The 23,700-nt window shown below is 39.0% G+C and overlaps 1 protein-coding gene across 1 annotated transcript; it reads left to right on the forward strand.

Moving 5' to 3' along the window:
- Positions 1-1,974: 1,974 nt before the first annotated feature.
- Positions 1,975-22,104, forward strand: LOC131599392 (uncharacterized; the record flags this gene model as incomplete). The annotated part of the gene is made up of 2 exons (XM_058871765.1): positions 1,975-2,382; positions 19,093-22,104. Coding segments are annotated over 2 exons (3,420 nt in total), but the record flags the coding sequence as incomplete, so codon positions are not given.
- Between the last annotated feature and the right edge of the window lie 1,596 nt (positions 22,105-23,700).

The following is a 23,700-nucleotide window of genomic DNA, read 5'->3' on the forward strand; positions in this document are numbered from 1 at the left end:
GTCGTCTGGTTCGGAATGACAATTCGTCTGGTGGTGCGAAGAAGTATGGTTCTTCATTCCAGAAGAAGAAGGAATCAGATGCTAATGCTGTTTCTCATGGGAGGAATAGTCGATTCAGAAATCAATCTCAACAAGTGGCGTCAGTAACTCCTGTTGTGAATTCAGTGCCTGTAGCTCCTGTTAATCAACAACCAGCAAGGCGGAATCCGTATCCTCGAGTTAATATTGATCCTATCCCTATGACGTACACTGAACTGTATCCTGCTCTAATTCATAAGAAGTTAGTTCAACCAAGGTCACCACCTCCTGTTCCAGAGAAACTCCCTCGGTGGTACAAGGCTGATGCCACTTGTGCTTTTCATCAGAATGCTCCTGGGCATGATTTGGAAAACTGTTGGTCCCTAAAGAATGAAGTTCAGAGATTGGTCTGTTCTGGTATGCTGTCCTTCCGTGATATTGGTCCAAATGTGAAGAACAATCCGTTGCCGACTCATGAAACGTCTGCTGTCAATATGGTTGAACATAGTTTGAGACACTGTCGTGTGCCTGATATTTGTGCTCTACGTGGATCTTTGAAGGAGATACATGAGAGGTTTGTTAGGAAGGGAGTGATAGAGTTCAGTCATGATGGTTGTCCTTTGTGTGGTGAAGATCCTATGGGATGTGCTGCCCTCCAAGATGATGTTCAAACACTGATAGGTGGATGATGAGATAGATAACACTTATGTAGATCACAAGTTGCATTTGAAGCAGTTTAATGGGGTTGTGAGTAATATCACTGCATGTAACAATTTGAGCTTCAGTGATGAAGATTTGCCTGAGGAAGGAAGAAATCATAATTTGGCTTTGCACATCTCTGTCAGTTACAAAGAGGACTCAATGTCCAATGTATTGATCGATACTGGCTCATCGTTAAATGTCATGCCGAAATCCACTCTTGCTAAGCTGTCTTATGGTGGCACACCAATGAGATTTAGTAATGTGATTGTCAAGGCTTTTGATGGATCGAAGAAATCAGTGGTTGGGGAGGTTGATTTGCCTATTGGTATTGGACCATTTGTCTTCAAGATTACTTTTCAAGTGATGGACATTTTCCCTGCATACAGTTGCTTATTGGGACGCCCATGGATCCATGAAGCTGGGGCAGTTACTTCGACTCTTCACCAGAAGTTGAAATTTGTGAAAGATGGAAAGATGGTTGTTGTGAATGGAGAACAAGCTTTGCTGATTAGTCATCTCTCTTCGTTCCGTACCATAGAAGCTGATGAAGTGGTCATTGGAACTGCACTCCAAGCCCTGTCTGTTAATGATGAATTCAAAAAGGATGAAGCTTCCATTGCCTCCTTCAAAGATGCTCAACTGGTGGTTCAGAATGGACATTCAGGAGTCTGGGGACAAGTGGTGAGTCTGCAAGAGAACAAGAATAGAGCTGGTCTGGGATTTTCTGCCTCAGACAAGTCTGTGATGAAGCCGGAATCTTCTTTTCGTCCTTATCAGGAAATATTCCACAGTGCTGGGTTTCTACATCCGACTCTTCCAGAGGTGGACGCTATTGTTGAAGATGAATCAGAGCCAGAAGTGCCAAACTTTGTGACCCATGGAAAGATGATTAAGAATTGGATCACCATTGACATTCCTGAGTGTACTCATGCTTCAAAGTAATTTGCTTTTATGTTTTTCAAAATCCTTTCATTCTGCCCAAGATGAAAGTGAAGTTGTTGGGGCTTTTTTCTGTTTGTTTTAAACATTAAAATCATCAATAAAAGTCCTTTTGTTTCTGCATATACATGCTTTTTATCTTTTTGCTTTTTCTGGAAAGTGGTAACACAAAAAACCTTAAAAAATGTTTTCATTTGCCATAATTTGCACGATTACATGTTTGCATATATCTTTCCTTTTTCCTGAAATAATAATCACTTGTGCAGATTAATCAATAAAACCGTTGAAAGTAATGACCCTGCACCCTCTCCTAACTTCGAGTGTCCTGTGTATGAGGCGGAAGAAGAGAGTGATGAATGTATTCCTAATGAGATTTCCCGAGTGCTTGAGCACGAGGAAGACACCATTCAGCCATACAAAGAGCCGTTAGAAGTCATCAACTTGGGATCTGAAGAAGATAAGAAGGAAGTCAAGATTGGGGCACTGCTTGGTCAAGATGTTAAGAAGAGGATGGTAGAGCTTCTTAAAGAGTATGTTGACATTTTTGCGTGGTCCTACCAAGACATGCCTGGGTTGGACACAGATATTGTGGAGCATCGTTTGCCCTTGAAACCAGAATGTCCTCCTGTCAAGCAAAAGCTAAGAAGAAGTCATCCTGACATGGCGGAAAAGATTAAGAATGAGGTCTTGAAGCATATAGGCGCAGGTTTCCTTGTCACTTCTGTATATCCTCCATGGATTGCCAATATAGTGCCTGTTCCGAAGAAAGACGGAAAAGTTCGTATGTGTGTTGATTATAGAGATTTGAATAAAGCCAGTCCGAAAGATGATTTTCCTCTACCTCACATTGATATGTTGGTAGATAGCACGGCAAAGTTTGAGGTTTTCTCCTTTATGGATGGTTTTTCAGGATACAACCAGATTAAGATGGCACCTGAAGACATGGAAAAGACAACCTTTATTACGCCATGGGGGACATTCTGTTACAAAGTGATGCCTTTTGGGTTGAAGAATGTTGGCGCGACATATCAGAGGGCCATGACTACTCTTTTCCATGATATGATGCACAAAGAAATTGAGCTTTATGTGGATGACATGATTGCCAAGTCCCAGTCAGAGGAAGGGCACATGGAGGATCTTTTAAAGTTGTTTCAGCGTTTGAGAAAGTATCGTCTCCGCCTAAATCCAAACAAATGTACTTTTGGTGTCCGTTCTGGAAAATTATTGGGTTTCGTTGTCAGTCAGAGAGGAGTTGAAGTAGATCCTGATAAAGTCAAGGCAATTTAGGAAATGCCAGCACCAAAGACTGAGAAACAAGTGAGAGGTTTCCTCGGACGTTTGAATTATATCTCCAGGTTCATTTCCAATATGACTGCTACCTGTTAGCCAATCTTCAAGTTGTTAAAGAAAAATCAGGGATGTGTGTGGAATGAAGATTGTCAGAAAGCTTTTGACAACATCAAAGAATATCTGCTTGAACCTCCCATTTTGCTCCCTCCAGTTGAGGGAAGACCTTTGATTATGTACCTCACGGTACTTGAAAATTCAATGGGATGTGTGTTGGGTCAGCATGACGAGTCTGGTCGAAAAGAGTATGCAATATACTACCTTAGCAAAAAGTTTACCGAGTGCGAAACAAGATACTCGCTGCTTGAGAAAACTTGCTGTGCTTTGGTGTGGGCTGCTCGCCAACTAAGACAGTATATGTTGAACCACACTGTCATACCCCAAAATTTTCCTTCCATATTCCATTCACACTGATTCAAAGTTCAAGATTCAATTCCAAAAGTTTGCTCACTCAATGGTCCAGATGATCCACAGTCAACTGGTTTGACCTAAAAGTCAACCATAGTCAAAGCACAATCTAAAGCTCTCAATTTTGGGTCAACATCAAGTGAATTAAAGTATATCCATCATTTGATCAAAAATTGATCATGATTCCATTAATAGAAACTCAGAAATGAACAAGTGCAAAAAGGTTCAAATTAGGGTTTCTTTAGGAGAAAGTCAACCCAACTTTGACTGGGCATAACTTTCACATGGAACATCAAAAATTCCCCACTCAAAGCCCATTTTGAAGGAAATTGGATCCTCTACAACTTTTTCTCTCACAAGCCAAGGCCAGAAATGCATCATTTGAGAGGTATGGTGCAAAAGATTACAGGTCATTTTCCGTCATCCTTCAAAAGCAGTTTTTGTCAAAGAAGATATGATCAAGATAAAAGCTCCAAATGAAAAATATGTTCCAAAGTGGCTTATAGAGGACACCTTGAGGTTTCCAAAAAGTCTTAGAACTCATTCATAGCTTAAAAATTGAGTGAGATATGCTTGGTTAAAGTTGGGTAATATTTGGAGGCAAAATGTGAAATAAGAAGGTTCAAATTGGAAAATTTTGCAAATGGGCCTATGGTATTATGATGCAATCTTGGTCCACAAGTCATTAGAATGCCCAAAATCATATGCCACGAAATTAAACATTTTTATTTGATCTAATATGATTTTTTATTTCATTTTTTAATGATTTAATTAAGATAGAAAATCAAATATTTTGGTAAAAGATGTATTTTGATTGTTTTCAATCAATATTTATGATCAAATATCATCTAATTTTCGTGCATAAGTGTATGGGAGGAGATTGATACAATGTTAGCCAAGAATAGAAATTTTTGAATCAAGAATAAAATCATATTTCCTCAAACTTGCAAGATTTGATTCAATGATCTTTGGGCCTTTATTTCTGACCTAACTCATCCCCCTATAAGTATTGAACATAAGGCATAGGATTAGGGGACGAATTTCTGAAGAGAAGCACACTTGCAAGAACTAAAAAAACCACCAAAGAACTTGAATTCGGTTTTGGAGAATTTTAGGCTTTCAACAAGAATTAAAGGTTTCAAAAGCTTCTTCAGGTGATTTGGAACGTGTCTGGATTGCTGCTCTACAACAAAACCCCCAGAATAACCTCCAATTGGCCAAGGTACGTTGCTCTAAAACTTGGATCGAGTAGGGTAATACATGCGTTCTCATAGGGTTTTAATCGTGTATTCTGGTTTGTCTTAGTGTTATGAACGTTTCTGGATGGTTCTATTTGAGTTTTCGTGGTTTAAACAAGAATCACCATGGATGTCCGAATTAGGGTTCTTGAACTTTGAATTAGGGTTTTTTGATAGGGGTGAAATTAGAGGGATCCAAGGGCATATTCAGGTTCGTGAGTTTCAGACGAAGAGTTTTGAGGGGTCGCGAAACATTTATTCATGTGCATGTGTTATTCGCTAATATCTAGGTGAATTCGCTACAAACGCAGTTGTAGCAAAATCGTAGCAAAATTTACAGGCTTTTTGGGGACGATGATGATGTGTCCCTATGCTACTGGTCCGTTTAAATATTCGCGCGCGTTTCTATTCCCTATTTCAATTATTTTATGTATTGCGTTGGATGCGTTTGTTAGACGACTTGAATGTTTAGTTGGGATGGTTGAAAAGCGCATATGTGAGGGAGAGGTCGTGGGTTCGAGCCTCCCCTCCAACAATATTTTTTGTGAAAACCTTGTTTCTCAATCCAGTGCATGCACCCAGCGTGAGGCTGCTCTGGTCCCTCAGATCTGAGCCTTAGAAACACTAACAACTTAGATCCAACGTCCCAGGATCTGGTGGCCTATGCCATGTACCCTCAAACTAACCACACTAAATCCTAACCCTAATAAACTAAATAATTTTAATTAATTATTTGTTTAAATTAAAATACTTTTTAATATATTATTTATATACTAATAATTGTTTTTTTTATAAATAAATTAGTATATGATATTTATATTAAAAACTCTAATTTGTTGTTCGTGTCGATTAAATCGATTAATCGCTATGGTCAACAATAATTTTAATTAAAATGCTATTTAATTAAAATGCAATTAAATCATATTCGGTTAAATGGTTGCAACTATTTTTATTAGTTGTGATGATTAACTTTTCTTTTTCTAACTTTAATTCGTTATTCTTTTTAATCGAATCAATCGATTACGAGGGGTAACGATACAAACTAATTATTAAAAATTATAAAAAATATCCTAATTCGTTATTAGTAATAATCAGATCAATTGATTAAAATTGGTAACGATACAATTTCAAATCTGTTAACTATGGCGATCGAATCTCAATATCAAACTACGGATTTTCATCCTCATTCAAAACTACGATAGGCTACTCAAAGGCCTCCAAAACCATATCAAATCAAATTTCAAACTCAAAGGGCGTACAACCCGTCCCCCGAACTACGTTGACTCTGATTCTCCATAAGGAGATACGTAGGCACTTGGCAACAAGGCGAGTCCCCCTCTTCCAACCTCTAATCATGTTCAAATAATTAGCCTTTCACTCTATTAACTGTCTGTCATCTTTCTTTATTTTTTGGCCATAAACCTTGACTTTATAATGCAAGCCTTAGGAAAGGGTTGAGGGTGCCTAACACCTTCTCTCGACCTGAATATAGTATCTTACCCTGATCTCTTAACTGCGCGAGATTTCCTATTCGCCTTGGTAGAATAGGTGGCGACTCTAATCTTTAATATTTAGGGTAGGTTGCTACAGCTGGCAACTCTGCTGGGGACACACTATAATGGTGAATACTATGCTCCTATAGGTTTTAGGTTTTGGTAGGGTTTAGGTTTGGCAAATTGTTAGGGTTTGGCTAGTTTGCCACTTTTTAAGGTTTGGCTAATTTGCCATTTTTTAGGGTTTGTAATTATTTTTTTAAAAAAAAATCTGTTTATTTGTTTATTTTTGTCTAAAAATATTTAATTATTTGTGTTAATATATTTATATTTAATTGTTTATGTTAATATATTTATATTTATTTGCCTGGTTGTTATATTTTTATATGCATTGTTGGGTATATTATGTTGTGTTAAAACCTAAGTGTGGGAGTTATCCTTGAGATCAGGGGGGACTTGAATCGCCTACAAGTCTCATTGATAACTCCACTCGGAGTGGGTTGAGTATCCGGAAATGTCCAATACGAGGCTTGACCTTGTTGAGGGCAGGACTTGGTAGTCAGCTGATCTCTCCGAGAACCTACCCCAAAAATTCGAACCTCATTGGATAAAATGAGTTGTTCTAAAATCCGAAGAGACTAAAAGTCTCGGAGGCTACGAACGACCCCATGAGACCTTCTAGAACCCCCCCATAAAAAGGTAGGCTCCCTAGAGCCGCTACGCCGAACCTATGTGTCATACCCCAATTTTTGACCTAAGATACCACCTCATATCATTGCATATGCATCATTTGCATCTCTAACAAATTGCATTAGCTTGTGTTTGCTACTTGTGACTCAGCAGGGTTTAATCAAGAAAACACTCATCAGTACAAGTAACAATCAATTAGGGTTTTGTTCTCCCTTCATCTCAAATGAATCATCTTCATCAACAATTAACATTTGGTCCTAAAAAATCCATCTCAACAAGCTCAAAGGCCCTGAATCGACTGAATTAGGGTTTTGACTGAAGTTAGCATACTCCTGACTTTTGCTCAGGATTTGATCTAATGACTTGGGACATGATATCAAGACCTCAAGTGCACCATTTTGACTTAATCCATTGGCTCATAACATCTTCTGCACAAAGATTGATCAGACAAATCCTCAGATCAGGGTTTTGAACTATCAGGGACCAAAATCAGGGATCACATTTGGGAAACCCTAAAAATCTCCAGGAAGTCAATCAAAGGTTTCAATCATCCTCAAATAATCCCTATGACAATATACAATGGAAATTACATCTCAATTCAAGATCCACAGTCATCAATTTCATCAGGTCGACAATTAGGGTTTTTGACCTAATTCACTGAACCACTGACTTTTTAATCAGGACATGGTGTCACAACTCAAACCATGGCTCAATATCCTCTAATGCTTCAATGTGATCCATTCATACCATTCATTTGATAAGGATAGCCTGTTTCATTTGAAATCTCCAGAAACGCGATTCGACTGAAAAAGTCAACTGTACAAGATCACCATTGACTTTTGGGGAATTTTGGTCAACCATGACTTTTGAAGTTTTGAATCATCAATATATGATATATGAAGTCATTTGATCAAGAAAAATCAAGAAAATCAATCAAGAATCAAAAAGTCAAAAGTTTGACTTTTCATACTTAGAAAAATTCTAAGTGTTTTTCAATGGTTTTTTCCAAACTTTGAAAGGGAATTTCTCAAAATTTCACTTACAAACTGAAAAAAACTTCCAACATGAAAGTTGTAGATTTTGATCCAATAAACAACTTTGACACAAATAAATTTTTTCCATAAGATCAACCATTTAAGAGATATGGTGCTTCAAAGTTGGTACTTTTTGAAAATTTCACTTAAAACTTCACTTTCTTCAAAGTTCATGGAACTTTTTCACCCATTTCCTTAAGAGACTTGAGGAAGCTTTCAACTAGGCTTTTTAAGTATGTAACATGAGCTTTCCAAAATGTCAAAGAGCATGAAAAAATATGGAGTGTAGCTATGGTTTTGAATTATGCATTTAGTGATCATTTTCACTTGAATTTTCACCATTTTTCACTAAGTTTCAAGACTACATGACCTATAATCCAAGCAATGATGCAAAGAGGCAATAATTGAAGATATTTTCTCTGATTTGAGATCAGAATGGAAGAGGATAAGAAGCTTGAGTTTTAACCATGGTTTGGTCACTTTAACCATTTTGCATTAAATGTAAAAGATTCCTTTTTATCTCTTAAGCCAAATCATCAAACTTTGATAAAGTTGCAAAGCTCTGAGTTCAGACTCTTTGGCCTATAAATAGAGGTCCAAACTCCATTCAAAATCACACCAAAGTCACACAAATTATAGGCTTTCTCTTTCTTTCTTAGAATGCAAGTTTCTTAAGTTTCAAAGAGGTAAAATGCTCAACCTCTAAACCTTTGAATTTCTGACCAAAGTGATGCTTCCCACAAACCACAAACATCATATGGGATGTGTTTGATCCACTCACACACTCCAAAAACATCTCAAACTCAAAATCACTACCTCACTTCTCAAATATGCATAATCTAAGCCTTATCATGCCAAAATCCATTCAAGATCATTTCTGTCCAAAATAACACTTCTAACACCTCACATATATCACATATGAACTATCCAAACACTCACATATGATCTGTAACCTCATAATCTTCAGATTCGATTCACACTCCAAGGTTATGCAGATCGGGTACCACAGCTTAGCACAGATGAATTCATATGGTTCCAAGCATCCAGACACCTTCCATAATCATCATTGAAGCTATTCAGATTGATACAAAGCATCTGTAACATCTCCAGATCAAAATCCAATTCTCAGTTTGGCCGTTTTTGAGGTAAGTGCACTTGAACTTCAAACTCATACTTGCACGCATCATAAATGAAATATGAGCATACCATCTTGTTTCTGCACCTATGAGGATCATTAACCCTCAATCAATTGCATCATAACTTGCACATACACGATTTCACATTGAATTTCAGTTCTAGGGTTCTTCATGTTCATGCGAAAATTGACCCCTTTAGAGCAAAAATAAATGAATTCTGAGATCACCATCATGTTCCTTGTGAAAAACCGAGTGAGATAGACCCTTTGCTTGATCAAAACAACACAGTTTTAGAGATTTTCAAATTTCAGTTGGAGGGTTGTTCTTGGCGCGTTTTTGGTTCAAAGGATTTCTGGAAATTGATTTAAAATATAATTATTTCAACGCGTGTATATTACAAGCCACAAGCGTGGCTCAGTTGGCTTTTGTTTTGAGTAGTGACCTCAGGGTCACGAGTTCAAGTCCCTATGGGACCAAACCCTTCTTTTTTATCACTATTTCTCTTCATTTTCTTCACAACTTCAACCATTAATTTAGCCAATCAAATTAACTCATTTTTTCTTCATTTTTTACACACTTATTATTTTATATATGTATTTTATGAATATCAAAAAAAATCACAAAAATATATTTGTTTAATACATTTTTAATTAAGTTTAAAATAACATGTTTTAAGTATTTTTTTTAATACTTTTAAATATTGTTTTTCACTTGATTTCTCAAATTTAATCACTTGTAAATATTTTTTGAGCAAACCCTAATCATCTAAGTGTCAATTTAAGACAATCTTTTGTTTATCTTGATTAAATTAACTTCTTTCAAAATTCAAATCATTTTAAATAAGCGATCGCGATTCTTTTCAAAAACGATAAACCATTTTCTTTTGATTTTCAAAGAAAACTATTGATTAAATCTTTTTAATTGATCAATTGATTTTCAAAACGATGAGGGGCCTCTCGAATATTAGAGAGTATAAGTCCCTTTTCTTTTTCTTTGTACAGTTTTTTTTTAAACAGAAAACTTTTTCCGAAACTTCAAAACAGTTTTTTTAACAACAAATCACACATCTTTTTCAAACCATCCACCCTGTTTTATGAAAATAAAACAGGGGCCTCTCGAATATTAGAGAGTGTAAGTCCCATTTCTTTCCCTTTTGTACAGTTTTTTTTAAAAACAATAAAACTTCTTCAAAGTAAAATCTTTTCAAACAATTTTCAAATCATCTTCAAAACAACAAAACTTCAAAGAAACTTCAAAACTTTTCAATATACCACGGGCCTCCACGTAGGTATAAGTCCCAAGCCCTTTTGTACATACCCATTCATGTACATGAAATTAGGTATTTCATTGTACACACCGTTTTGTACATATCTCGATCAGTTTGATTTTTAACTTTGAATAACAAACCAAAATGAAGGTTTCTTTAAATCTTCCCAAAAATACCATGGGCCTCCATGTAGGTATAAGTCCCAAGCCCCTTTGTAAATACCTGTTTACATAGCTTTGAATAAATTCAAGTGGACCTCTCCTCGAGTATGAGTCCCGAGCCCCTATGTATACAAATGGAGCATGCTTACAGGTATATTTCCTTCATAAACTCCATTATATACACACACTCTGTCATATATAACTGTTCATGTACTTGTTCATGTTTGTTTGTACTTGTTCATACTTGTGATTGTGTTATATGCTTATTCAACTTAGCATAACACTAGGTTCCCCATAGCCTCCTATTGGGCTTCGTGCAAAGAATCTCCCTAGTTTAGGTTAGGACATAGAGTATGGTTTCCCGGTGAAATCGCTCTAAGAGCTCAGACCAACTATACCATGCCTCCCCTTGGGCTTTGTACAAATGAGTGACCCTCCCATAGCCTCCTCTTGGGCTTACAATGCAAGGACCCTGGATTGTCCCTCCCATAGCCTCCTCTTGGGCTTACAATGCAAGGACCCTCGGATAGCCTCCTCTTGGGCTTCGTACAAGGACCCACGGGCTTCTTATAAGCATCCCCAATATCCAAACCAAATACCCTAGGAGATTAGACATTTTTCATCTCTATGCTAGGAGTATCTCTTTTATATCATCACAAACAATCAATCAATCAATCAAACTTTTTTGCCACAAGGCTGGCTAATCAATTAAACCTTTTTGCCACAAGGCTGGCTAATCAATCAAACTGTTTTACCACCGTACTGGATGATTAATCAAAGTTTTTGTCACAAGGCTGACTTCATTGAAACTTTTGCCACGAGGCTGGCTGATTAATCAAAACTTTTTGTCACAAGGCTGACTTCATTGAAAGTTTTTGCCACAAGGCTGGTTAAACAAACAAAAACATCTTTGTATAAACAAAACAAAGAAACCTATAGAGTACTATAGATACGTTGGGTGCTAATACCTTCCCTTCGTATAACCAACCCTCTTACCCAAGATCTCCCCCCACTTTTAGGTTATTGCAGCTTTTTTCCTTTTCCTCCTTTGGAAATAATAAAAAGTTTGGTCGGTACAAAAGAAAAATCATTTTTTGTGAGCACTCGAGCCCAAAGAAGGCATCAGGTGTCTCATCCCACAAAAAGAGGAACAAAACGGTTTTTCGCCCGCGACAGAAAAATGGCGACTTCACTGGGGACCATCTTTTTATTGTTTCCAAAGGAAGGGTTATTTCTAATTATTGTTTTTATTTTAATTTTTGTTATATGTGTGATTCTTTGGTTCTGTTACTTGTGTGGTTCTGTTACAAGTGATACATTATGGACAAATCCTAACCCGGATTAAGTACACATAAGAAATTAGGTGGAGGGTATAGTCATGTGCAGGCGCACTTGAGAATCCTTCCGCTCAGTGGAGGTTCCTTGTTGGTAATATATGTTTAGCATGCTTTCGTAGCGAAGACATTATTGCCGCATTGAACTGTAGAAGCTGAGAGACCGTAGAACCCCAACCCATCCTGGCCTTATTAGGACGTGGTGCAGAAACGATCCAGGTGAAGACTTGGATAGTTGTCATGCGGAGAACCACACTCAGACGAGTTTTTCTTGAGAATATTTCTGGCTCATCAGTTTAGTTGTGAAAGCCGGTAATATCCGAAAGAAAAATGTAGACTCTGACGTATCAGTAGAACATGTTGTACAGGTGATTAACTAGATCTATCCCTATTTGGTTCTCTGACCTCATGCTCGTGACGCTGGACCTTTGAACCTGTGTGTACTATGTTTGAATTACCATGTTTGTGTACCATGTTTGCGTTACCATTACCATATCTGTTTTACCATGTTTGAATATGTGGCATTCATGCATCCACGCATTCATACATTCAAAAAAAAAAACCCATTTTTTTCCATAAAAACATGATTTTTCCAAAGATTTAGAGAAATTTTCTTTGCAAACATTTTAGGATTTAGTCATGGAAGAAGTAAAAAGGCATACCAAGAAATACGGTTTCAAAGCGCCTGATGTGGGAAAACTGATAGAGTTAGCATCTTCTGTACAAAATCCTTCTAATTTTAGGAAAAGTTATGGAAAGCTTTTGCCTATCCTGAACACTCATGTTGATGAAGGACTTCTCAAAACTTTGGTTCAGTTCTATGATCCCGTCTACCGTTGTTTTACCTTTCCAGACTACCAGTTGGTACCGACCTTGGAAGAATATGCCAATCTTTTGGGTATCCCTGTGTCTGACAAAATACCCTTCAATGGTTTGGAAGCCATTCCTAAGTCACATGTCATTGCAACAAGTATCCACTTGAAGAAATCTGAAGTAGAGAGTAATTGGACTACCAAAGGAAACCTCCCGGGTTTAACTTCACACTTCCTGGTAAAGAAGGCCTTTGATTTCATCGAAACTGGTAGCATGATAGCTTTTGAAGCTGTACTAGCCTTGCTCATCTATGGGTTGGTTCTGTTTCCCAATGTCGACAACTTTGTTGATATCAATGCCATAAAGATTTTTCTGATTGGAAATCCTGTTCCGACTTTACTTGGTGACATGTATTTCTCTGTCCATCATAGGAATCGCCAAGGCGGTGGAATCATTGTATGTTGTGCACCTCTATTGTTCAAATGGATTGTTTCACACTTACCTGAGTCTCCTATTTTCACAGAAAAACCGAGAAGGTTTGCGTTGGCATCGAAGACTTATGTCTCTTACTAATAATGATATCCGTTGGTATACCTTGGCTCGCTGTGGTACAGAAACCATTGATAGTTGCGGAGAATTCGCCAACGTACCTCTCATTGGTACACAAGGAGGAATTAACTACAATCCGATCTTAGCCCGACGACAACTCGGGTATGCAAATTCAGTTAAACCTGTTGGTCTCGCAGTAGAAAGCTACTTCTATCAAGAAAAGGAAGATCCTCAAAGGTTGAAGACAAGAATGATGAGAGCTTGGTACGACGTCCGATGGAAAGAAAAAGGTGAGGAAAAGAATTGCATTGCTACGGACGCCTACACCTGCTGGGTAAAGAAAAGAGCAAAGGAGTTTCAAATGCCTTATGATTATGAAAAACCCATGTCTCTTGTGGTACCTCAACTACCCAATATTCCCATTCCCACTATGAAGGAATACCAAGACACTTTAGCCAAGATGAGGTTAGAGAAAAATGCTTGGGAGCACAAGTTTCGTAGGACCGATATGGAAAACAGAAGGTTGAAGAAACAAGTGAAAGATCACGAAGAAACTCTCTACTGTCAAGATGGATGGCTCATGAGTAAAGATGAGAAGATTCGTCAGAAAGACGCTGCAATCAAGAGGTACATCAAAGGAAGCAAGAAAAAACCTGAAGGTTCAACAAGCAACGCTCCAACTCCTGACGATTGGAAGAATATTGATGACAAGCTAAAGACCGAAAAGGCCGAATTGAAAGCTTACTATGGGAAAGAAATCATGAAGCTCAAACTGCACAATGCATTTGGTTCTTCGTCTGATGAAGATGCTTAGGATTGTTTAGCTTTTTATTTGCTTTTGTAAGGAGCTACGCTCCAATGTTGTAACATTTCCAATTATTGTAATAAAATAAAAAAAAAATGAATGAATAAAAGATTTGTTTGTGTTCAAATGTTTGCAAGAGAATAATCTTTAAAATATTTGGAAAAATCATAAATTTCTTTTTGCATGCATCATTCTGCATATCGAGTCTGTTGTATAGAGTCTCATCTTTTGGATCTTTCTCCAATAGATCGTCAAGCTGTCGCGTCTCAAAGTTTCTCGACCGCGCTCGCAATCAGATCACAGATACAATACTCGTTCAAGCAGAAGAAGAGTAATGGAACACTCTGAACAAGAGAATATTGAGCTCCGTGGTACAGTGACCACCCTTCAGGAAAAATTGGAAAGTCTCACTACTCTGGTTGACTCCTTAATGGCCGCACAGAATCAGCCGCCGCCACCTAACAGTCAAGCAACAGTAACATCTGAAGTCACTACTCCAGTTTCTACGGTTGCATTCGGCATTCCATCTTTCTCCATGCCAGAGGGTTGGGGCACGCCTTTCAGCTTTGGTGCAGGTTTCCGCCATAATGTTTCTGGGGTTCAAACATCCACAACTGAAGCGCCTGCTGCTCAGAGTTCACAGTTCACTCCAAATCAGGGGATAACTTTTTCTCAAGTTACTATGGCACTTTCTCAACCCACTATGACGGTTCCGACTCCTATGGTTCACATTGTTCCTTACAGAGACAATGAGGTTTATCATGATCAGGGTGATAGCACAAATCAGCGAAGCCTTGTAGGAGATCTCCAAGAACAATTCAACAAGATTCAGCTGGAAGTTAAAGCTATTCGTGGCAAAGATTTGTTTGGAAAGAATGCCCAGGAGCTATGTTTGGTTCCCAGTGTACAAATACCAGCTAAGTTCAAAGTCCCTGACTTTGAGAAGTACAAAGGTAGTTCTTGTCCGCAAAGTCATCTTGTGATGTATGCCAGAAAGATGTCTACTTATGCAGATAATCATCAGTTGCTCATCCATTACTTTCAAGACAGTTTGACTGGTGCCGCACTGAAGTGGTACACAGGTTTGGATAGCACCAATATTCGGACTTTCAATGACCTAGGTGAGGCCTTTGTCCGACAATACAAGTATAACTCAGATATGGCTCCAGACAGAGATCAGCTTCGATCCATGGCTCAGAAAGACCATGAAGCTTTCAAAGAGTATGCCCAACGATGGAGAGAAACTGCTGCTCAGATTAATCCACCGTTAAAAGAGAAAGAAATGACCAAGATCTTCTTGAATACTCTCAGTCCGTTTTATTATGAACGCATGATTGCTAGTGCTCCAAGTGATTTCACCGAAATGGTAAACATGGGGATGCGTCTAGAAGAAGGAGTCCGAACCGGACGTCTGACTAAAGAAGGTGGATCTTCAAGCGGAACCAAAAAGTTCGGAAGTGGTTTCCCAAAGAAGAAAGAACAAAGTGTTGACATGGTATCCCAAGGGAGGCCAAGAGGAAATGTCAATCGTCTACAACAGGTTTCTGCTATTGCGCCAGTCGTTAATACAGCACCAAATCCGGGATTTACCTCGCAGTTTCAACAACAACAGCCTCGACAACAGGCTCAACAACTTAACAACAATCAGAATCGTGTGCAAAGAGCTCCACAGTTTGATCCGATTCCAATGACTTACACAGAATTGTACCCTGCCTTGATTGAAAAAGGTCTCGTTCAAACTAAAGCACCACCACCAGTACCTGAGAGACTCCCATGGTGGTACAAAGCTGAGGTTTCATGCCCTTATCATCAAGGGGCACCTGGCCATGATCTTGAGCATTGCATAGCTTTGAAATATGAAGTTCAGAGGTTGGTTAGATCTAATCTCCTCTCTTTCAGAAATTTGAATCCTAATGTGCAAGCAAATCCGCTGCCCAATCATGGAGGGCATGTTGTAAACATGGTATATGGATGTCCTGGCCAATACCGAGTCTATAATATCAACTTCTCAAGAGCAGATTTGGTACAAATGCACGCCACTCTTTGTCGGGGGCAGAATTTTCGCCAACATCAATACGGTTCCTGTAGAATATGTTGTGTGGATCCTCACGGGTGTTCGATTGTGAGAAGAGATCTCCAAGTTTTGCTAGATAATGGTACTATTGAGATCTACAGAAATAGGAATGAAAATGAAGTTAACATGATAGGATGTTATCCGCATGAGCTTTTAGTCTCAGATATCAACTCGGAAATGCCTACAGTTAACGTCATCGTTCCTCATTTCAACATGCCTGAGCGCATGGAAGTTACTTACAACAAGCCGAAGGTTCCTATTGCTCCTTTGATCATTTGTCTACCTGGACCTGTTCCTTATGACTCTGACAAGGCAGTTCCATACAACTACAATGCTACAATGATAAAAGATGGACAAGAAGTTCCTTTGCCTACTCTCTCATCTGTTGTAAACATTGCTGATGTGAGTCGTGTAACAAGAAGTGGACGTGTGTATACTCCACTACCTCCGAAGCAGCCTGTTGCTCCTGTTACCAGGCAAAATCCTGTCAATACACCAGTAGGGAATCCTGTGGAAACTCCTGTCAGTAATACAAACACTGATGTTGGTCAATCCAGTGGAACCAATGTCAATCCTGATTTTGATGAAATTTTGAAGCTTATCAAAAGAAGTGAATATAAGATTGTGGATCAGCTTATGCAGACTCCTTCAAAAATCTCAATACTTTCATTGTTGTTGAATTCAGAAGCCCACAGGGAAGCCCTGATGAGAGTCTTAGATCAAGCTTTTGTAGACCATGATGTGACTGTTGACCACTTTGATGGGATAATAGCCAATATAACAGCTTGTAACAATTTAAGCTTCTGTGATGAAGAACTCCCCGAGGAGGGTAAAAATCACAATCTTGCTTTGCACATTTCTATGAACTGTCGGTCAGACTCTTTGTCTAATGTGTTGGTAGACACCGGATCTTCCTTGAATGTGATGCCAAAGACGACTCTTGCTCGCTTGTCTTACCAAGGAATGCCTATGAAGTTCAGTGGTGTAGTTGTCAAAGCATTTGATGGATCGCGAAAATCGGTTATTGGCAAAGTCAACCTTCCCATGACAATTGGTCCACATACATTCCAAATCACCTTCCAGGTCATGGACATACAAGCTGCTTATAGCTGTCTGTTAGGACGACCATGGATTCACGAAGCAGGGGCAGTAACTTCTACGCTCCACCAAAAGTTAAAGTTTGTAACAAATGGAAAATTGGTAACAATAAGTGGAGAACAAGCCTTGATGGTGAGTCATTTATCCAATTTCTCCTTCATTGGTGCTGATGATGTGGAAGGAACTCAGTTCCAAGGTCTCTCTTTAGAAGAAGAATCTTCCAAGAAGAAAGCATCAATCTCTTCTTACAAAGAGGCGGTAAAAGTAGTGAAAGATGGAACTACCACTGGCTGGGGGCAAGTTGTGATCCCTACCAAGAATGAAACCAGAGCAGGTCTCGGATGTTCACCAACATTCTCAAGCTGCACTAAGAAGGATGAAACCCTTCGTCCGATCAAAGAAACATTCATTAGTGGAGGATTCCTTAACCCAATTCCTCAAGAGGTTAATGTCCTTATTGAAGAATGCATCGAAGAAGGTCTCTCCGATACTGAAGAAGAATGGAAATGTTATCTCAATGACTCGGGATACATATCTCCGGAAGAACCACATCCTCCTTCAGAGGAATCCAAAGGCAATGAAACTGAACCTGTTCCTACAGAGATCTGGGACACCTTGGGACAACCAAGTGGAAAATTTGATTATATGGTGAAATACACTGCACCTGAAAGTTACAAGATTGCGATTGAGGATATCCAACCAACCGGATGGGGAGATTCCTTTGAATATAATAGTCAACCAGAAGAGGTTTATCAGCCCTGTCAATTTTCTCAGCAACCTGAAATTACTGAAGATTTCGGATTCAACGCATCTGCCAAGATTGATAATCCTGAAGATGGTTATTATCACATAAATGCCATTTTTGAAGATGAAGGGGAAGATGATCCCGCAGTTGACTTAGAAAGTGTCGCTGACAATGAGTCTCTTCATCCTGAAGACTGGGAAATACATCCTGAAAATTCTGAAGATTGTGACTCATCTTATGCTCTTCAAGAAGTAGAAGAAGACCGTTTCGACTCTACAAAGAACAAGGGTGACAAACCAGGACCTTCAAATCCTGCTCGACCAGCAGACGATGTCAATACTGAAGATAATTCTGGGGAGAATTTTCCTGAATACATAATACACAGAGGAGTTCGTTGCTACTGGAAAGCTGTCGACGTTCCGAATGTTGTTCGCCGCTCAAAGTAATCACCTCGCTGTTATTTTGACCTCCTGCCTTGCCCAAAGCAGAGAGATGTTTTATAGGGCTTTGCTTTTAAATGTTCCGCCCAAATAACTTTGTGTATAGGGCTTTGTTTTAAAAAGTTTCCCTCTTTGTCCTGCCCAAGACAAATGAGTTTGTGTTTAGGGCTTTGTTTCAAAAATGAATCATAAATAAAGTGTCATTTTGAATTCCCTACATTATATGTTTTTATTTTTTGCTTTTTTCTGGAAATGGTAATCCTAAAAAACCAAAATAAAGAAAAACTTTTCAAAAAAAATCTGCATACACTCTTGCATTCATAAATTTTCTGAAATAGATATAAATCACATGTGCAGATTTACTATTGATAAACCCATTGAATGCAATAACCCTATGCCCCTCTCCCAACTTTGAGTTTCCTGTGTTCGAAGCCGAAGAAGAGGAAGAAGAGGAGATCCCAGACGAGATTTCTCGATTACTTAAGCACGAGGAAAGAGCCATTCTGCCTCACAAAGAGCCTTTAGAAAAGATCAACTTGGGTTCTGAAGAAGACAAAAAAGAAGTGACCATTGGATCGCTCCTTGATACTGATGTCAAGAGTAAGTTGACAGACCTCCTCAAAGAATATGTTGACGTGTTTGCCTGGTCCTACCAAGACATGCCTGGGTTGGATACCAATATTGTTCAGCATTACTTGCCATTGAAGCCAGAATGTCCGCCGGTTAAGCAGAAATTGCGAAGGACTCACCCTGATATGGCTAATAAGATCAAAGTGGAAGTTCAAAAGCAACTCGACGCAGGTTTTCTTGTCACCTCTAGAGTATCCTCAATGGTTAGCCAACATAGTGCCAGTTCCAAAGAAAGATGGCAAAGTCAGAATGTGTGTTGACTACCGTGACTTGAACAAGGCCAGTCCAAAAGATGACTTTCCATTACCACATATTGACATGTTGGTTGATAACACCGCTAAGTTCAACGTCTTTTTCTTCATGGACGGGTTCTCCGGTTATAATCAGATCAAGATGGCTCCTGAAGACATGGAGAAGACATCTTTCATCACCCCATGGGGTACCTTTTGCTACAAAGTGATGCCATTTGGATTAAAGAATGCAGGCGCAACTTACCAAAGGGCAATGACTACTCTCTTTCATGACATGATGCATAAAGAAATTGAAGTTTATGTGGACGACATGATAGCCAAGTCCAGCACAGAAGAAGAACATATTGAATACCTTTTGAAGTTGTTTCAACGACTAAGGAAATATCAGCTTCGCTTGAATCCTAACAAATGTACTTTTGGGGTTAGATCTGGAAAACTCTTGGGTTTCATTGTCAGCCAAAGAGGTATTGAAGTAGATCCCGACAAAGTCAGAGCTATTCAAGAGATGCCTGCACCAAAAACTGAAAAACAAGTAAGAGGATTTCTCGGACGATTGAACTATATCTCCAGATTTATCTCTCAAATGACTGCTACATGTGGGCCAATTTTCAAGCTTCTCCGCAAAGATCAAGGGGTTGTATGGACTGAAGATTGCCAGAAAGCGTTCGACAGTATCAAAGAGTACCTGTTAGAACCACCAATATTGATTCCTCCAGTTGAAGGAAGACCATTAATCATGTACCTTACTGTGTTAGAAGAATCCATGGGTTGTATGCTTGGACAACAAGATGAAACCGGTAAGAAGGAGCATGCCATCTATTACTTGAGTAAGAAATTCACAGACTGTGAGTCTCGTTACTCCATGCTCGAAAAAACGTGTTGTGCTTTGGCTTGGGCTTCAAAACGTCTCCGCCAATACATGATCAACAATACTACTTGGTTAATCTCCAAAATGGATCCGATCAAGTATGTCTTTGAAAAGCCTGCCTTAACAGGAAGGATTGCCCGATGGCAAATGCTGTTATCCGAATATGACATTGAATACCGTGCTCAAAAAGCGGTCAAAGGAAGCATTCTCGCCGATCACTTGGCGCATCAACCAATTAATGAATATCAATCTCTCAAGTTTGACTTTCCTGACGAAGATGTCTTGTACTTGAAGATGAAAGATTGTGACGAACCGTTACCTGAAGAAGGTCCTGAGCCTGGATCAAGATGGGGCCTAATTTTTGATGGAGCAGTAAACGCTTTTGGCAATGGAATTGGGGCAATCATCATCACTCCCAAGGGTACTCATATCCCATTCTCCGCCAGATTGCTATTTGATTGCACCAACAACATCGCAGAATATGAAGCTTGTATCATGGGTCTCGAAGAAGCCATTGACTTAAGGATCAAGATCCTTGACATATATGGAGATTCAGCTCTCGTGATCAACCAAATCAAAGACAAGTGGGAAACTTACCACCCTGGCTTGATTCCTTACAGAGATTATGCAAGACGTCTGTTGACTTTCTTCAACAAGGTTGAATTGCATCATATACCTCGAGATCAGAATCGAATGGCAGACGCCTTGGCTACTCTATCTTCCATGTTCAAAGTCAATCACTGGAATGATGTGCCTAAAGTCAGAATTACGCGCCTTGAAAGGCCCGCCTATGTGTTTGCAACTGAAGCAGTCATCGATGATAAACCGTGGTTCCACGACATCAAACGCTTCCTTCAAACTCAAGAGTACCCGCTTGGGGCATCAAACAAAGATAAGAAAACTCTAAGGAGACTTTCTGGCAGTTTCTTCCTGAACGGAGATGTGCTATACAAAAGAAACTTCGACATGGTTTTGCTCAGATGCGTGGACAGACACGAAGCAGACATGTTAATGCATGAAGTGCATGAAGGGTCCTTTGGAACTCATTCAAATGGGCATGCAATGTCCAAAAAGATCTTAAGAGCAGGATACTATTGGTTGACAATGGAATCTGATTGTTACAAACACGTGAAGAGATGTCACAAGTGCCAGATCTATGCAGATAAGATCCATGTGCCACCGACTCTACTCAACGTTCTCTCATCTCCATGGCCTTTCTCCATGTGGGGTATCGACATGATTGGAATGATCGAACCGAAAGCTTCAAACGGTCATCGTTTCATCTTGGTAGCAATTGATTACTTCACCAAATGGGTCGAAGCAGCATCTTACGCCAATGTTACAAGACAAGTGGTTGTGAGGTTTATCAAGAATAACATCATTTGCCGATATGGTATTCCCAGCAAGATCATTACTGACAATGGTTCAAACCTGAATAACAAGATGATGAAAGAATTGTGTGAGGAATTCAAGATTGAGCATCATAACTCTTCTCCTTACAGACCAAAAATGAACGGCGCCGTTGAAGCTGCTAACAAGAACATTAAGAAGATCGTCCAGAAAATGGTCGTCACTTACAAAGACTGGCATGAAATGCTGCCATTTGCTTTACATGGGTACCGTACTTCAGTGCGTACTTCAACAGGGGCAACTCCCTTTTCTCTAGTATACGGCATGGAAGCTGTGCTCCCCGTAGAAGTTGAAATACCATCAATGAGAGTCCTCATGGAGACTAAGTTATCAGAGGCTGAATGGTGTCAAAGCAGATACGATCAGTTGAACTTAATCGAAGAAAAACGTATGACTGCTCTATGCCATGGACAGTTATACCAAGCAAGGATGAAACAAGCTTTCAACAAAAAGGTTCGACCTCGTGAATTTCAAGAAGGCGACCTCGTGCTTAAAAAGATCTTGTCTTTTCAACCAGATTCTAGGGGCAAATGGTCTCCTAATTACGAAGGCCCGTATGTTGTCAAAAGAACATTTTCTGGCGGCGCCATGATTCTTGCAACCATGGATGGTGATGAACTCCCACATCCTGTGAATGCTGATGCAGTCAAGAAATACTTTGTCTAAAAAAATACAAAAGAACAGCTCGGTAAGTCGAAAACCCGCAAAGGGCGACTTAGGCAAAAATGAGCGTCTCGGTGGACTGAAAACCCGAAAGGGCGGTCCAGGCAAAAATTAGAGACAATAAACAGAAAAAAATTCATCCTGGTAGATTGAAAACCTGAAAGGGCAATCTAGGCAAAAATTAGGGATTTATGACAAAGTAACTGCATTAGTCTATACTTCGTCACCTGAAGAGTCTGTACTTCATCAAAGGATCTTCAATCAAATCATCGCCAATCTGAAGCGACAAGCACAGTTGGAACTCAAAGTTGTTAGGGGGAATAGTGGTTATTGCTTTCAATGTAGCCTTTTCCGCATAATTACCATTTCCAACTTTTGTAAATACTCCATGGAATCACGCCTTTAGCTGATTACCATCCTATTAAATAAATTTGAGCCTTGTGCCCATTTGTTTGCAATCTTTAATTTCTTTCAGCTTGCAAAATGACGCTTTAATTGTGTTATTCACTTTTGAAACAAAAAAAGAAAAAATAAGTTTTAAATGAATTTACTTCACTTTTCTTTTTCAAAATAAAAGCGAAACTTTCCTTTGAGTTGTGAACAACAGAAGGAACATCAACAGTCTATCTCCATAGGATGAATCAAAGATTGATAGGAAAAGCTCTTCTATCCCCAGTTGAGAGAAGGTATTCTTGTCCCAGAAAAGAATTCTTGAAGCAATTATCCCCAGTGAAGAAGCTCTTCTATCCCCAGTGAAGAAGGTCTTTTATCCCCAGTGAACGAAGATTTTCCATCTCCAGTGAAGAAGTTCTTCCATCTCAATAAGAAAAGATGCTCATCTTCCCCAGAGAAGTTTAAAACATGCAACACCATTCATCACCTGTGTTATCTACACCGTGTTGAAAAACATTTGCCAAGTATCTGGTTGTATTGCGACGTTGGTCCTTCTCCAGTATATACTTCTTTGTCTGTCAGTATCGTCAGCATGCATGCTACATTCATGACATTCATCATTCATACATATTTGCATCATTTATGCATTCTTGCATTTTTCATGTTTGCTTAAAAAATCACTTGTTCAGGATATATCTATCCTCGAAAAAAAAAAAAAAGAGAAAAAAAAAAAGAAGAAAAAGAAACAAATATGGGCGTGTCATCTCTCCAAGTAGGTTGTCACCCATAAGCAGAAAAGAACATCTTCTTTCTCCAGTTCCCCACTGAGATCATTCCTCGTGGAAGAAGGTTGCTTTAGTTTCTCCTCTCAAAACAAAGGAGAAAATCCCCAGTTGAGTTCATTCCTCATGGGTACAAAGTCTTGTTTGACTGTTTCTTTCCAATTCATTCATGGTTAGAACCTTGTCTTTACCAGAGATTCAAATTCCGATTCCCCAAACAGAGTCGTGAAAAACAGACAATAAGCAATAGCCTCATCATCTGAGCAGCTTATGTCTCTTTCAAAAGCTTTTTCCTCTCAAGGAAATCAATCATGAAGACCATTTGACAATCAGGGCCTTATTACTGTTCACAAGGCTGAATAACCAGTAATTTCCCTAGCAAAGTCTCCAGAAATCATTTTATCACTTGGCT

The sequence above is a fragment of the Vicia villosa genome, linkage group LG4 (assembly GCF_029867415.1).
Source record: "Vicia villosa cultivar HV-30 ecotype Madison, WI linkage group LG4, Vvil1.0, whole genome shotgun sequence".
Taxonomy (NCBI): Eukaryota; Viridiplantae; Streptophyta; class Magnoliopsida; order Fabales; family Fabaceae; genus Vicia; species Vicia villosa.